This window comes from Stylophora pistillata, chromosome 4 (assembly GCF_964205215.1).
Source record: "Stylophora pistillata chromosome 4, jaStyPist1.2, whole genome shotgun sequence".
Lineage (NCBI taxonomy): Eukaryota > Metazoa > Cnidaria > Anthozoa > Scleractinia > Pocilloporidae > Stylophora > Stylophora pistillata.
In genome coordinates this window covers 38,271,296-38,288,451 of record NC_142522.1, presented here as the reverse complement: position 1 = coordinate 38,288,451, position 17,156 = coordinate 38,271,296, and the positions used below count along the sequence as shown (strand labels likewise).

Here is a 17,156-nt window from a genome sequence, read left to right as displayed (position 1 = left end):
GTGAGTCGAACTGGCTCAGTCTCACTAGATCTCGGGATCAGAAGTAACATTCAACACTCTGCAGATTACATCACAGGGCATTTAGACTATTTTGATAATTTTCATCTGTTTGATCGTAAGTTTGTTTGAAGGAATTGATGTTTTCCTTACTATCCCTACTATACACATGAGAGTAAACTCAAACACAAATTGAAGACCATTCTCCAATTCTTTTTTTTTTTATGAAGAAGGGGGAAAGGGGGTTGGTTGGATAAATTTTAGGTTTTCGTGGTAGGTCGCTCAAAATTTCAACACAGAGTTAATAGAAGACCACGAACAGTAGAATCTCCTAGGTAACACAACACAAGTAAGTGATTTGACTTAGCTCTGCACTAAAGAGATCATTCAGAAATTTATGCGGTGCCTAACTTAGCCATTCCCAGGCTCTCAGTCAACGGAACGAGCGAAAAGTGGTGGAGGTCGGGGAGGAGAAAGTGGACCTTCTCTTTTTTTTGGACTACAGTTACTGATCAACACGGAGACTTGACTCAGCTAAGTAAAGAGATGAATAATATAGAGCCTCTATTTCTGTATGCGCCGTTTGTCATGAATCACCATACTTGATATTTCACTTTTCAACGGACCAGGTTCTGCAGAGTTAATCATTTCGTCTGCTGATTGTGTGAATCGGCCACCGTGACTTAATTCTAAAGCTAACGTTTCGAGCGTTGGCTCTTCGTCACAGGGAATCTGACAAAGGCTAACTCTCGAAACGTCGCTTGAAAATCTCGTCACGATGGCCAATTCACATTATCAACTCAGTGGATAAAACCAAATACTCGCGTAATACCCACCACTGAGGCAGCCCCACAGTTTCTATATAAACGTTCCCCCTGTTCTCATTTCTGTTGCTACTATCTTGTCTTACCAGGTGGGTCAGCAGCCTCAAAATGTAGTAAGAATCCTCTGTCATTGCTGTCAAAACCACCCAGAGATTGGAACTTTAAGACCACTTTATTTCCAGTTGCAAAAATGGTTTCTCTAAATGCTGTACCACAATAACTTCCAAAGTATTGCTCTTGTTCGTTATGAACCATCAGAAAGTCCTCTCTTTAAGAAAATTAAGCAAAAATAATTCCAAAAATGAAGTGAAAATATTCACAAAATAATGATAATACTGAGAGACAGAGTTAGAAAAGAGGCGTGTTAGAAATGGTTCGAGGCAAGCGTAGATAAATGACGTGAAACAAAAACATCATCAATAGCACTTCTTTTTTTACATAAATTCATCGTAAAGCATGAAATCGTTTCTCCCACAAAATTCAGAATTCAAACTATTGAAGGCAAAAAGTACTTTGTGCTGTTATCACGGGACAGCCATGGATTCGAAACTACATTGGCTTATTATTCAGTTCTGTTCATAATCATCGAAAAGATAAAATTATCTCGTTTTCAGAGTTAATGAGGTGAAGGGGGGAGGAGTTGAACATTAATTCTACCACCTCCCCCACCTCCCCTTTGTACGCATGGGGTTAACAATCGATCATTACTCACAAGCACTGAAACATATCAGTAATAGGATCAGGCAACTTAAAGTATTGAAACTTGATTTTCATTCTCTTGCCAGGTGGAATAGGTACTGAATAACTGCACTTCATGTTGTGTGGATAGCCTTTAGGATAGTTTGGACTTTTCAAAGTGTTATTCACCACTGAACCGCAGTCGGCTGAAAAAAGAAAACAACAACAACTCGTTTACAATGATTGTTATTAATAATTCATCAAAGGACAGTATCACTCTTGAGAACATTTTGCTTCTTCATAAATAAGGGAACTAAGGTTACCATACAGCAGAAGATCGCAGGGTCGTGAAAATATGACTCTTAAACTGATAAAGGGTAGATCTAACCTACTATTTCCTTATTGCATTGGGATCATCAACCTATTCCCGTTTGGATGGCAGTTTACGAGGATTTTTGACAAATAAAACATAGACAATTAAATTGGAATCACTGCTCCTACAGCTAAAGAAATGAGTGAAAATTAGGTGGAGACCGGAATATCAACAAAGACAATAGTCTTAACACAACATGTACAAGATAGACTTGGCCACCAACTTGGCCGTGACGTCATGTAAAAACGATGAGTAAAACGGCCAGCAACTGGACTTACCATTTTTCTCGCAAATGAAGTAAGTCGTGACACTACACTGTATGTCATTCCATTTCCCCGCAGGGAAGGGCGCATCATACATGTCGTACCAAACCCCATAAGCTGTTGCGCAGTCCTCCTGTTTGCCAGCAACAACAACAACACAAAAAAAACAACGGCTTAAGGTGGCTGAACACAGTTTTTGATACCTGTGTTTCTTTTACCATTTTCTCTAAGACCTTTGATTTCTCGGTCGCCAAAACTGGCAGCAAGCAAGTTAACAACACAAACTTTGTTTTTTTTGATAGCTAAGCTGATGTATGTGTCGTTGCCATGGCGACTTGAATAAATATAAACGGGCCTTTAAAATCGGTTTTGTTTATTTGTAGAAATTCTAGTCATTAGATTATCTTTATAATTTGCATGCAACGAGCTTGTAACGATACTCACAAGTTAACACCATTTTGCTAACAATTTAACAGAGAGATCTTTAATTATCCCTTGTTGAAGGTTCACTCCATTATCTAGAATTTCAGGGCTGATAGTTTCGAAAGAAACTGTTTGGGGCTGCGTCGGTGGGAGTAACGAAATAATTTGGATATATCAACAAAGTTGAAATGGTAAAATTGGCCACCGTAATGATTACAAAAGCTGACGTTTCGAGCGTTAGCACCTTCGTCGGAGCGAATTGTGGGTTGTGTGTGCTTTTAAAGGCAGAAAATGGAGCTACGTTATTGGTGGGAACATGGCGACGAGAAAAACAAGAATAAATTAGTGGAATGAAAAGCGTTCGTTGATCCCTGTGGGATTTAGACTGCCGGTTTGAAAGATGAGCTTTTGTTCAAGATTTTTACGGCTTTCCGTGCTACCTAAGTGTAGGGAAAGACCGCAGATTGCCATATGTTGCTTAGAATGATTAGGTAAATTAAAATGTCTAGCGACTGGTTTCGATGTGTCCTTGTCATTCCTTTCCACATCTCGAAGGTGTTCTCGGAATCGGTCACCTAGTCTTCTGCCTGTTTCGCCGATGTATATCTTTTTGCAATAAGTGCAAGTTATGCAATAGATTACATCGGCGGAGGTGCACGTGAAGTGATCGGTGATCTTAATGGATCGTTTAGGTCCCGATATTTTATCAGTGTTGTGAATAAAAGGACACGTTTTGCATCGTGCACGAGCGCATTTAAAAGTGCCTGGTTGATCATTAGTCTGAAAACAACTTCTGACCAAAAAATTGCCTATGTTTTTGTCGCGTTTGAATGAAATGAGTGGAGGCTGCGAAAAGATAGTGCTTGTCTCTGGATCGTTTTGAAGTAATTTAAAGTTTTTAAGAATGATGGATTTAACTGAGTGGTTGTGAGGCTGAAACGTGAGAGTGAATGGAATGCGGTCGGAATCTTCCTTATGCGACGTTTGTAGTGCTGAATGTCGATCAATAAGTTGGGCGCGGTGGTAACCCGCTTGAACGACAGAAACAGGGTAACCACGTTTATCGAAAAACTGGCACATTGACTCTGATTTGTGGTGGAAATCAGAGTCATCACTACATAAACGACGAAGTCTTAGAAACTGAGAAAAAGGAATGGAATTCTTAACGTGAGATGGATGCGAAGACGAATATAACAAGTAATTATGCGAGTCTGTAGGTTTGTAATACACACTAGTGCATAAACCGTTACCTTCAATTGAAACTTTGATGTCTAAAAAGGATAAAGAATTGTCAGAAATTTCCCAGGTATATTTCAGAGCCGGGTGAAAAGAATTGACTGCAGTTATGAATTGAGTGAGCTCCTCTCTGGTAGAGGAGGTAGCGCCGATACAGTCGTCGATGTAGCGACCGTAGAGTTCAGGTCTGGACCCGTTGTATTGGCTGAAAAATTGATGTTCGACAAAACCTACAAAAAGATTGGCATAGCTAGGTCCCATTTTGGTGCCCATGACTACACCATTGGTTTGTTTGAAGAAGTTATTTCCGAATGAAAAACAATTGAGTGTGAGCACTAGTTCGGCTAATCGTAGTAGTGTTTCAGATTTAGGTTCCTTATCAGTACGTTGATCAAAAAAATGTTCAAGGGCCAGAAGGCCTTCGAACTCGCCATTAGGAATGACAGTGTAAAGAGACGTAATATCTGCCGATAAGGGCGGCTCAGTTGTTGTTTGGCGCACCGACCTCTACCAGAAAGAAGCTTTGCGGCAACTTTCTGACACCTCTTTTTATCAAAAGGTCGAAAAAGACCTCACTGCCAGCAATCAAAACTCCGTCAAGAATACGATCAACCAACTCGTAACTAAACAAGCATTGCCGGCCACAGCAAAAAATCTCATCATAACCACTCCTAGAACGTCTCGTATTTACTTTCTACCTAAAACTCACAAACCTAACAACCCGGGTCGGCCCATTGTCTCGGCTTGCAGTTGCCCTACCGAACTTGTCTCCAGCTATCTAGACAAAATTATGGCTCCCATCGTCAAAACTTTACAATCATATATTAGGGACAGCCAACACGCTCTTCAAAATTTTCGAGACTTTAATTTCCTTGGCCAAAACAAACTTCTTTTCACCGTTGATATTACGTCTCTTTACACTGTCATTCCTAATGGCGAAGGCCTTCTGGCCCTTGAACATTTTTTTGATCAACGTACTGATAAGGAACCTAAATCTGAAACACTACTACGATTAGCCGAACTAGTGCTCACACTCAATTGTTTTTCATTCGGAAATAACTTCTTCAAACAAACCAATGGTGTAGTCATGGGTACCAAAATGGGACCTAGCTATGCCAATCTTTTTGTAGGTTTTGTCGAACATCAATTTTTCAGCCAATACAACGGGTCCAGACCTGAACTCTACGGTCGCTACATCGACGACTGTATCGGCGCTACCTCCTCTACCAGAGAGGAGCTCACTCAATTCATAACTGCAGTCAATTCTTTTCACCCGGCTCTGAAATATACCTGGGAAATTTCTGACAATTCTTTATCCTTTTTAGACATCAAAGTTTCAATTGAAGGTAACGGTTTATGCACTAGTGTGTATTACAAACCTACAGACTCGCATAATAACTTGTTATATTCGTCTTCGCATCCATCTCACGTTAAGAATTCCATTCCTTTTTCTCAGTTTCTAAGACTTCGTCGTTTATGTAGTGATGACTCTGATTTCCACCACAAATCAGAGTCAATGTGCCAGTTTTTCGATAAACGTGGTTACCCTGTTTCTGTCGTTCAAGCGGGTTACCACCGCGCCCAACTTATTGATCGACATTCAGCACTACAAACGTCGCATAAGGAAGATTCCGACCGCATTCCATTCACTCTCACGTTTCAGCCTCACAACCACTCAGTTAAATCCATCATTCTTAAAAACTTTAAATTACTTCAAAACGATCCAGAGACAAGCACTATCTTTTCGCAGCCTCCGCTCATTTCATTCAAACGCGACAAAAACATAGGCAATTTTTTGGTCAGAAGTTCTTTTCAGACTAATGATCAACCAGGCACTTTTAAATGCGCTCGTGCACGATGCAGAACGTGTCCTTTTATTCACAACACTGATAAAATATCGGGACCTAAACGATCCATTAAGATCACCGATCACTTCACGTGCACCTCCGCCGATGTAATCTATTGCATAACTTGCACATATTGCAAAAAGATATACATCGGCGAAACAGGCAGAAGACTAGGTGACCGATTCCGAGAACACCTTCGAGATGTGGAAAGGAATGACAAGGACACATCGAAACCAGTCGCTAGACATTTTAATTTACCTAATCATTCTAAGCAACATATGGCAATCTGCGGTCTTTCCCTACACTTAGGTAGCACGGAAAGCCGTAAAAATCTTGAACAAAAGCTCATCTTTCAAACCGGCAGTCTAAATCCCACAGAGCTCAACGAACGCTTTTCATTCCACTAATTTATTCTTGTTTTTCTCGTTGCCATGTTCCCATCAATAACGTAGCTCCATTTTCTGCCTTTAAAAGCACACACAACCCACAATTCGCTCCGACGAAGGTGCTAACGCTCGAAACGTCAGCTTTTGTAATCGTTACGGTGGCCAATTTACCATTTCAACTTTGTTAATATATCCAAATTATATCTAGAATTTCCTTTGTTAAAAATTAATTTTTTTCAATACTTCAGTTATTTCCTAAAGTATTTTCGTGTCAAATTTCGTGAAACTCAAATGAGTGGTTTTCAAGAAATAGGCATATTTCCGAGAAAGCAATTTTCCATTCAATCGCAATTTTTTACTTACTACGCGTGCGCTGAATTTAACTGGTTTCTTTCGGTAACGGCGAAAAAGCTGAGAATTGCTGGGTAATTTGCACCGTTAACTTTCTTAAGGAGGCTCGAAAGGGTTTTTTCGACCGCGGGGAGAATGGATTCCATGACACACGCAAGCTTATTACTCGCGAGAGAAATAAGCGATGGCGCGCGCGATCAGATCCGCGGGCGAGTTGTAAACAAACATGGCCGCCATGAGCGTTTCAAAATTGCCGGGTACCTCTAGCTCTATTGTTTCCAGCGGAAGTGGTTATTTGAGAAACAAAAATGGAAAGTTTACTTTTTGAAAGCAGGTAGGAAAATGTTCAGATGGCAGGGTTCTTGCCGAAAGTGGTCAAAAAAATTTTATTTAACAAGCTAAAGGAGGATGGTGAAGTCGACACCCCATCAATAAAGTCGTGTCGAGTGCATTCGGTAGGTCTTACTTTGTTCCGCGAGAAATTTAAGTGGATACCTCTGAGTGCTACGATTTGTTTCGCATTGTATTTGACTCCTAATAAAATGAAATGACCGAGAACTTTCTCAAACAACTCACTGGAAGATGAAAAGGAAAATGAAATCATTGTTGGATCCAGGATTGTAAACATTCACAGTTTTATGAACAGGAATGGAGAAGTGTAAAAGTTCTATAAAAATAAACATAATTTTCAGTAAACAAGGAATCGTAAAAATGTAGATGAGACTTTAAATTAATTCTAATTCAACAACAGACGGTAAAATTAAAATAAAATATTCATCTTAAACTTGTGAGAAAGATTGTTGATATTTCCCTCGATACACTGTAAATTACAACTACGTAAAGGCAAACTCGCATTTGTTAAGAAAGGATTGCAAAATTTGTTTTGTTTTCCATTTAAAATGAAATAATGAAAGTTCACGGTTATGGCAGTGGCAAAGAGAAAAAAAAGAAAAATGAAGCCAGGTCTTGTTCATACCTCTAGTACCAAGCAAATTATAGAAATTCGCGAAATCTGCGACGACCAACAAATTACTGACGTATAAGAAACCCTAATTTCCACTGAGTTTGACGCTCATGACAATCTGGAAGACGCTAAAGCAAATTCTTTTCACTACAAATTATTTTCACTCCTCCACTTCAAGTTGCACATGAACAATAATTATATCGGTCAATCATGGTAAATGCATGTGCTTCGCTGAATGAGGCCTTCGATCAAGCCATCTTCTCGGAACAGCGACAAGATACCATCCAGACGTTCGATGGAAAGCTTCATCTTTCGACAAACATGGTCCAGAAGCTGGCAGATGCTGGTTTATCTCATGTTACACTACAATCTGTGTACGAGAAACTCAACATTACCGGCCTCAATATGGAGTACTGGCATTGGCGCCATCTGCAAAATCAACTTGTCATCATTCCTCTAAAGAATTCTCTCCGGAGTTCATTTCCAACTGTCGTAACAGAAAGCAGTCTGAGTCTCAAATGATGACTTATTTTCAGGAAGGTGTAAAATTACAAAACGCTGTGAATCCATCATCAGGATGAACGATTTTTTCCGCTCTGAGGGCATCCATCGATTAATTGCGCGGACACGAACTCATTCTCGCGAAAATGAGCCTGTGAGTCAGCGGTATAGTAAAAAACGCGTGACCGGACATAAAAGTGTAAGTTAGAATTGCAAAAACCGGAAATAAACCTTACTAAGTTGATGAACTAATATCTCGAAAATTAGTTCGGTGACCTACCCTAATTTTTTGTATACAAATTATTTACATCATTACGCATTCCTGAAGAAAATTTAAAAAAAATTTATCTAGAGGAAATTTTTTTACATTTTAAAACAGCCTTTTCCTAAATAATTCAAGTTCTACCAGGTAGTTTTTTTTTATATCACGTATACAGGTAGAGAATGTGATGACGTTTAAGAAATGTGAAAAAAAAAAAAAACTAGGTCACCGACCTGGTTTTTGAGATATCTTTCAAAAACTGAGTTTTAGAGGGTCTTTTAGCACTACTGTACTGTTGCCATGGCAACAGATAATGCCTGACGAACCCCCTTAAAAGATTTCCCTAACATAGTGTTATGCATATGTCGAGTTATTATCCTGATGATAAGTTTGACAGTCCTGATATCTTTTAATGATTGGCGCTTGCTGTTAATTGTTGAAAACCCTTTCGAGCCTCCTTAACATGTCTTTGTAATAAAAGATTAAAGCCTTCAGTACACTGCGCCAACTCTAAAGAAAATTATAACATAACCAAAGTAAAGCGCGCGCTCTGATTGGTCAATTTAGCGTCCCCCATTTGCCCATGGGTGTACGCTGCTGACGTGAGCAAATGCAAAGACTATTTTTCCGCGCGCGCTTGTTTTTTCTGGTCGCGTAAGATTTGTTAATTAAAAGAGAACTCTTTAGCTACAATGTATCAATGTTATGTTATAAAACAAATGGTAAACACCACAGCGTACACTATTGAGTTATGGATGCACTTGGGAGGTTTGCTAAGCACTCAAGAAGCTAGAGTCGCTCTCGGCTATCGCCTCGAGCGACTCTTACGCTTCTTTCGTGCTTAGCAACCTCCCGCGTGCATCCATAACTCAATAGTGTACGCTGTGGTGTTTACCATTTGTTAAATAGAACAGATAGTGCGGATACGTGCAGAGTAAATAAAATGACCGCTCTGTTGACGGCATGTTTGTTTTTTGCAATCCTTGTGCGCGCGCTGAATTGCATCAGCAAAAGCGCGCGCGAAAACTGTGTTCAGCCACCTTAACTCGTCCTGTACCCTAGATGTTTAGTGAAGTTCATTCTTTTTAAACGAGGATGAAATTATAATTTTTTTTATCCCTGACTTCATTCTACAAATTAGGTCCATTACATCAGATATTGAACTTTTCATAGTTTTCAAATTTTAGGAGGATGGTAGGTTGATCTGTTTGTGAATCGAGTATTAACGTTATGCCTACAATTGTGATTTTAACATACGATGAGTCAAAGATATAAGGCAATCTTTCAAGTTTAAGCTTGCAATTGAACCAAAGGGTTTGAAGTTTAGATATGATTCTTAAATTTAAAAAGACGCGATTGAGTTTAAAAAAAGGCCCAGTACAGCATGCAGATCAAAGTATGTAATTTCTGAGTGTTGAGTGGCATGGGAACGAATAAGCCAGAAATTGATATTCTGATGGCACATTGAAGAGGTTTCTCCCGAGGAAATTGAGCAATTCGAGGTCGATCGGTCAGTCTTATTCTTGACCACTTTCTTTCTTTGCATTTTTTGTAATTTTCGTTTTCCGACTCCCTGTAAAATATCATTATAATAGTGAATTTTTCTTTGCGATTACTAGTGTAACCAGGTTAATCTACCCTTCCCTCGGGGTGTTGTGCTCCTGTCTTAGATGAGGAATACATTTCCTTGTATTTTTTGGCCACATCTCAAGAGTGGTTTATCAACGGGGTTTTTCGTATTTGGTGTGGAAAGTTTCTTTTCGTAGAACCCTTAGTTTTATTGTATCTCAGTATGTCAAGATTGTGCAGTATCAGGATGCCTATACTTCAGGACTAACTGACGCACCCTAAATAAACTTTCCACATGAAATGACTCTTATGAGTGTAGTCAGAATTGGAAAATCAATTTTAATTGCCCCTTTTTGAGGGGGGCGTGATTCTTTAGGAAGGTTTAATGTTATGACTGCAAGTTTTGTGTTAAACTAAACAGTTATATGATAAGAATGGTATAATAATTGTATCATACCGCTGGATTATTAGGTTCGTTTGTATTCCAGTTGCTGAAATTGGCAAGAGTATCATCATAAATCCATTTGAAATTGTTACTGTTATCAGGATCGTGTAGCCCAATCCAAGTTGCCTAAAAGTAAGAGATTGTTAATGAAAAATCGTAGCAATGATGCTCACGTTTTAGACTTATGGAATTTTTACCTCTTTCGATCTAGGAGTTATGTTTATAATCTCCTTTGGATGACAACGACAAAAAATGACCTTCAGAGCCCTTTTTTCGGTATTGTATTCGCAAAAGCTGACTTTGTTACTTATCATTTTCCCAGTGTTATGTGACGGTACACAACCTATCATCATCGAGTACCATGTTACTATCGTCTCGTTTTGTACGAACCTGTGTAAAAGATCATTTGGTTTTATCAACTAAGTTGATTGAGTGAATCTGACATTTCGAGCGTTAGCCTTTTGTCGTAGCGAATTGAGGAATTGTGGGTTGTGTGTGGTTTGTAATTGTATGGAAAGATGGAGCTCCCGACCCTAATATTGTAATTTCCGGCCCTAATATATTGTAATTCATTCTATTCGTGACTTTCACTTGACGTCACAGGCATATCCAATTACAGTGTCCGCCATTACTGTGCCCCTCAGCAGCAAGGAAATGTATGTAAAGTAATGCCATTTCTGTAGTGTTTGTTAATTTTCTCGTTGAAAAGCGCTTTTATAGACCTGTAAATGTCAATACCAGTATTTTCGAAATATGCTACATCACTGGAGGGTAATATAAAGAATCGTTACATCCAGAAAATTGAAAAAATCGGCATCGATCCAGCTACTATTCCAAATGAAGACTAATCGTATTTACCGCCAGTAGAGCAGTCGGGCTTGTTCAGTTTCTTGGTTTTGGAAACAAGTCATTATACTGACGACCAGTTCAAGAACTACAGAAGTCTCGAAGCATACATCCAAGTGGCTTCTGGGTCTGTGGCGTCCGTGAAGGGAAGAATTGTTTCTAGTTAAGTACGACATTAACAGCGTATGAATGGTCCTCTCGTCGATATCTGGCTTATTACAGGAAAAGATAGAAGAATTTTCTCCGCTCATTGCTTAGGCTGTAAAGCAGGTCTAGCTGATTCGTGCTCACACGTTGCCAGTGATTTATTTTATATCGAAAGTTGGACTCGAATCAACAAAAAGTTGGCCCATACGCAAGTAAAATGTTCATGGCTTATTCCAACTTATGTAAGTAATGTTACCTGTGCAAGGGCAAAAGAAATTGATTTCTCTTCTGCTAAAAAGTTAAAAGAAAAACTTGACAATCACACTGAATCTTTCGATGGATACTCCAATCAAACTCGAACTACATATACTAGAGTGCAAACAATGCAGCCATTTAGTTACCCACAAAACACTAGTATTACTAAATAGTGCAATCTGTTGTTTACTATCCTTAATTAACACTATTTTGTGCTATTTATTAATTTTTATTTTGCAGTTAAATTGTTTGCAATCTAAATGCAGGAGAAATCACTGAATTTTGTGTACCAAAACATTTTTGTTGGTGTAAAATAATGTGAAATCACTTACATTGATACTTAGAATTGTATATTTTTGTCATAGAATTAGCCAGAGGTAAGAATTTAAAGACCATTACTGCAATTTATTTTCATAAGAATATATTGGCCATTTCTGAATTTTATAAATAGCATAACATATCTATTGGTGTAAAATAATGTGAAATTATTCCCATTGATACATAGAATTGTACAACTTTGTCATAGAATTTACCAGAAATATGAATCTAAGCACAAATACTGCACTTCATTTTTAGAGGAAAATACTGCCATTTTTGAAATAATTTTGCAAAATATTGATAATATTTTGTTCTTGTTTTTCGTATTATTTTGACAACATGCAAGATGACTTTTACTATTTAAAACATATTTGATTCAAAAATTTAATAATTTTTGTTGTTGTTGCTTTTTGGTTAAAGCCACAATCACTATGAGCTTGATATTTGCCATCCTTGACATGCATTTACATCACTAATGTTCTCAATTTAAGTGTTAATCTATTTGTTAACAAGACATTTCTCTTTGCTCTTTTAGTTCAGTTAATCAGCAGCTAAATAATTTTGTCCATTAGTTAGAATGGTTTTCATTAACCTGTGAAACAAAGTATGATGAGTAGAGTGTAAAGATAAAAAAAAAAAACGGAAATGGAACTATGGTGTATTACCCCAAAGTGTATTTAATGGATTAATGAAAACCATTCCACTAATAGATACCAAATAATTAGTTACCATAGTGGCAATGCATATGTTGAAAGTGATCAAGCTGTACAAAATTGTATTTAGGTATCTGCCCAAAGCGTAGGTCATTAGAGGTGGTTGGTCACTAATATATTACAAAGTTCTTACACTACCCTTGTGAAAATATTTTCCAGGACCCTGTAGGATTCTACCAGGATCCCAAACAGGATTCTGTCCAGGATTAGGATCCCTATTTATAAGAGTCTTAGGATCCCACAGGATCTTGATAGGATAATCAAGGTTCCAATACCCTGTCGGATTATGGGAAAGATTTCCACCAGGGTATTATTTTAGAAAACAATAAAAACTGATTTAAAAACTAGCTAGTCAAATGGTGCTATTGGTGGGCAAAAATTTACAAGGGCTGAACAAACTCTTAGAATATGATCTATTATGGGTACCTGGTTCTCTGTGGGACCATTTAGGTCACAACTCAAGAATTTAGTGGGGAGTGTTCTTTCTAAGAGTGTATTTCCTTTGTGGTAAACCTATAACTCGCTCCACAAGGATCCCAACATTGGATATGCCTCTTGAACGCTCTACATCTACTGGGTCTAGTTGAGCTTTTCCTTTGGTGAATGCAGGAATCACTAGCTCTCTTGCTTTAACCCAACACTATCAGAAATTGTGAATCCTCTATCTGCCATTAGTATCTCCTGGTATCAGTTTTCCTAGGATTCCAGAGTTCTCGTTTAAGAATTTATCCGAAGTTTTTCCTACCCAAGCTTCAGAAACAAAAGAGACAGTTCCTTGGGGTGTAATTCCAATCAGAATCTTAACAGTGTTATGATTCTTGTATAAAGAAAAGGTCTGAGCTCTGGCTATAAGATTTGTTGGTTTCTCAATAAAAACCTCAAAACAATCAATTATTACAGTTACCTTACGACCAAAGGTATATTGAAAACACATTGGCATAGTCTTCCATAGCTGCTCCTTTTCTGGCCATTAAATGAAGTCTGACCACCTCGAATCCATTGCTTGTATCCATGAGGTGAACATCCTTGACACACTTGTTAAGGACACCTCAAAATGGTATGCTAAATCTTGAAATAGTACATTTAACCGTAGCTTCATCAAAGTTATGATAAATTCTTGAACGCTGTTCAAATTGGTTAAATTAGATCGTCTTGATACGTACGGTGACGTACATGTTCGAATACTACCATTAAGTACTTCAAATGGAGACAATCCGGTGTAAAGGCGAACTTTATATGAATGGAAGAGGTCCTCGTCTGGAGCATGATACACAGAGTTCTTAAACAAACATTTGAATTCTAGTGCCTGAATTCCCCTATTTCTCCTGCCTTCAGAAACTATTTCAAAGTCCTCAGTTGAACTAGAACGATCAACCATTATGTGGACGACCGTTCGATTTCCTTTCTCTGTCTCGTTTCCGTCAAAATATCCATAGTTTGTACTGCCACAAGCCTCATCAGGGTCTAAGCTTGAAACATCGTCGTAGATGCGCTGGCAGTGGTAAAATCTATGTTTTGTACAGCCAGACCACTTTGTTCCAGCTCTTTTTTCTTCTTAGCTGCTTCGATTTGTTGACGCTCGATGTTTCTCTTCCTGCGCTCTTTGGCCCTTTCGGCCCTCAAACTCACTTCTTCTTTGACTGTAGGTTGCTTCGCTTGTTCTTTTCCGAGGTTTAGATTTGGAACCCAGTCGATGTGATATCTATCCCAGGAGGCTGCAGCTCTTCCAGTAACAAAATGTAACTCACATACTCATTGACTGTCGAGGATTCTCTTCGTCTCTGTCATCGCCTCGACTGATCGCTTAAATCCAGCGCCTTCTTCTCTCTCTCGTGAGCTTTTCGTGCTCTTCTCCTTGATTCAATACAATCTTGGGTATTTTATGACAGCCACGACGAATTTTCCGCTTTCAGAAGTACATACAACCACTATACAATGAACCATATTTAGTAAAAGTACTATGCATCTCTTTGTTTGTTTACGCTTGAGGGGCACACTAATGGCGGATAGCAACCGTTGTCAAGTGTGGTGTCACGTGGGTGAAAGTCAAGAATATGATTTGGCTTCCCAGCCTTGTTAACCATCTAGTTATATTAGGAAGCCAACACCCTCTTAGTTTCAATTTTTTTTTATTTGATGTTAATTTAATCTTCTCAAGAATAAGGGTGAAAAGATTTGTTGTTGTTGTTGTTGTTGTTGTTGTTGTCCCAATTTGTGGTTCACAGTAAGAATTAACGTGAAAAACACATGACTAAATCCGTAAAATGAAAGGCGTTCGTTAGTACCGATTTCATTAAAAGATAAATTATTATTTTAGAGATTTGCAGCTTTCAGAACTGACTAGCCGTAGGGGGAGATCGTAGACTGCCATACGTTGCTTGGAATAATTGTAAAGATTTTAAGTGTCTAGGGAGTGGTTTGAAAGGAATTTACCGAGTTGTCATTCCTCTCTTCGTCACGAACCTGTACATGTCGCATTTCTTTGATTTTCTCCGTGATAAAAGACTGCTCGTTGGCATCATCGATCTTCACTAAGTAGCCTCCAAGACTTTGACAGTGTGTCACAGCTTCGTTCCAAGTGAGAGACTCAGAGCTGAATTTGTAACAAGATGATCCATATTGATAATACCAACCGGTTGGACAGATACTTGGTTGAACTAAAGCAAAACAGGTCACGTTAGCCATTGTTTAGTCCTTGGCGGGATCGTCAGATATTATCGGTCAAAACAAAAGTAACTTAAGATACTCTGCAAACGTAATGCAAGCCATAATCGCGGATTATCGCGATTTATTGACGATATTTCAGTGGGACATAACGGCGACATATCGCAAGGCTATCGTTCTCACAGCTACAATCTATTTCTAAGCTTTACGCGAGTTGTCGTTTCTACTGAGCGCGATATTTAAAGATAATCCTTTGCTCTCTTTTTTAACTGTAATACATTCTGGAAAACTGAAAAATTTGATACGTTACCTGGTGGATCAACAACCTCGAATTGTAACACAAATCCTCTCTCTTTATTGGAAAAACCACTCCCAGCGTGAAAATTTATCACAATGTAGTTTCCAGTTACCAAAATGGTCTCGCCTGTCATTGCACCGCAGTATTTTCCATAGCTTCTGTTGTCAGCGCGGACCGTCAAATAATCACACCTTTGGAAATGAAGTAAAAAATTAATCTAAACTTACGTGTACTAAAGCACTAAAAGTAATAGTTCGAGACCACAAATATATATATGTATAGATACATATCGAAGTAGTGTGGCACACGAAGATGGAAAACTTCGAGCGAAGGAAGACATATACTCAATAAAAAATCTAAAAAGGTTTAATAAATAACGTTTCGGTCCAAGACCTTCATCAGTTGTAATACAATAACTTACAAACTCCTTAAATAGGTTTACTAAGAGGACGTGATGACACGTATTAACAAAAACAGTAATTACTGCGCGAAAAAGTATCACAGTGTACAAAATTATCACAATCTACGAGAAAAACAAACATAGAAATTAAAAAATTGTCGAATCAACCAAAAATGTTAAGGAACCAGCGTTGAAATAAGGCGAGAATTGTACCAAAATTCCCAATCAAAATGGAGACCGGAGCCTTCAAGGGGATGCCAGCCCAATTTGGAAAATTTCTCCACATTAATCATAGTTTATTCCTTTTTAGGATTGAAATTCCTGGCACTTATTCAAGCCGAAAGGTGCCAGAGAGAACAAGTGTGCGCTCCAGTATGCTTCTTTGGTAATTAAAAGTTTCTCCCTCTCAAATGTATTGTAGGCGACATTTCTTGCACGAATGGTTCCACAACAAATGACTTTCGAGTTAAATTTCGCAGCCACAAGTCTGCTATGGTCACTACGAAAAAGACCTGTGAAGTAGCGGTACATTTTAACAAAACACCACTTGATTTAAGCGATCTCTCATTCCAATGCATTGATCAAGTGCAGGCGACCGTAAACAATTCAGGTAACATCGAGAAACTTTTAATTGCCAAAGAAGCATATTGGAGCGCACAGTTGTTCTCTCTGGCACCTTTCGGCTTGAATGAGTGCCAAGAATTTCACTCCGAAAAAAGAATAAACTATGATTAATGTGGAGAATTTTTCCAAATTGAGCGGGCATCAAAGGCCCCGGTCTTAGTTTTGATTGGGAATTTTGGTACAATTCACGCCTTATTTCTACGCTGGTTCCTTAACAGTTTCAGTGGATTCGACAATTTTTTAATTTCTATGTTTGTTTTTCTCGTAGATTGTGATAATTTTTCGCGGAGTAATTACCGTTTTTGTTAATACGTGTCATCACGCTCTCTTTGTAAACCTATTTAAGGAGTTTGTAAGTTATTGTATTACAACTGATGAAGGTCTTGGACCGAAAAGTATTTTATTAAACTTTTTAGATTTTTTAGTGAGTATATGTCTTTCTTCGCTCGAAGTTGTCCGTCCTCGTGTGCTGCACTACTTCTCTTATCATTTATCGAGGTTTGGACTGCGAATCGTTTTGGATCCTTCTGGCGCGGCGTCTCTGTTGGCTCGAAGCCTGTTAACTTGTTATATATATAATTCTAAAGTTCACATTTGATAGCTTGCTTCACTTGCTTATTTTAAGAGTCCACGCACGATCGATAATTTCGGAAAAGAACAATAAGCGCCTGTAGGGCTAATAGCCAATGTTGCTGACGTACTCAACAGGGAAGTATGGATGGGGAGATTGTCGGTGGAGCAAGAAGATTTGATTACCGGAAAGGAATTTTTT

The 17,156-nt window shown here is 38.5% G+C and overlaps 2 protein-coding genes across 2 annotated transcripts in view; both read right to left on the bottom strand.

Annotated features, from left to right (window-relative positions):
- The window catches only part of LOC148733627 (perlucin-like protein), a 1,590-nt gene extending 514 nt beyond the window's left edge, over nt 1-1,076 (bottom strand). Inside the window, exon 1 of the mRNA XM_088758016.1 lies at nt 908-1,076. Within this exon, the coding sequence (XP_088614142.1) occupies nt 908-1,076 (169 nt within the window). The remainder of the gene's footprint in view (nt 1-907) is intronic.
- A 448-nt stretch (nt 1,077-1,524) lies between these two features.
- On the bottom strand, nt 1,525-15,540 carry LOC111325337 (perlucin-like protein). The gene is made up of 5 exons (XM_022929144.2): nt 15,373-15,540; nt 14,862-15,055; nt 10,132-10,245; nt 2,151-2,268; nt 1,525-1,705 (listed from the first exon to the last, which is right to left on the bottom strand). The coding sequence occupies exons 1-5, from the start codon at nt 15,491-15,493 to the stop codon at nt 1,530-1,532; spliced, it is 723 nt and encodes a 240-aa protein (XP_022784879.2). The 5' UTR covers nt 15,494-15,540; the 3' UTR covers nt 1,525-1,529.
- Between the last annotated feature and the right edge of the window lie 1,616 nt (nt 15,541-17,156).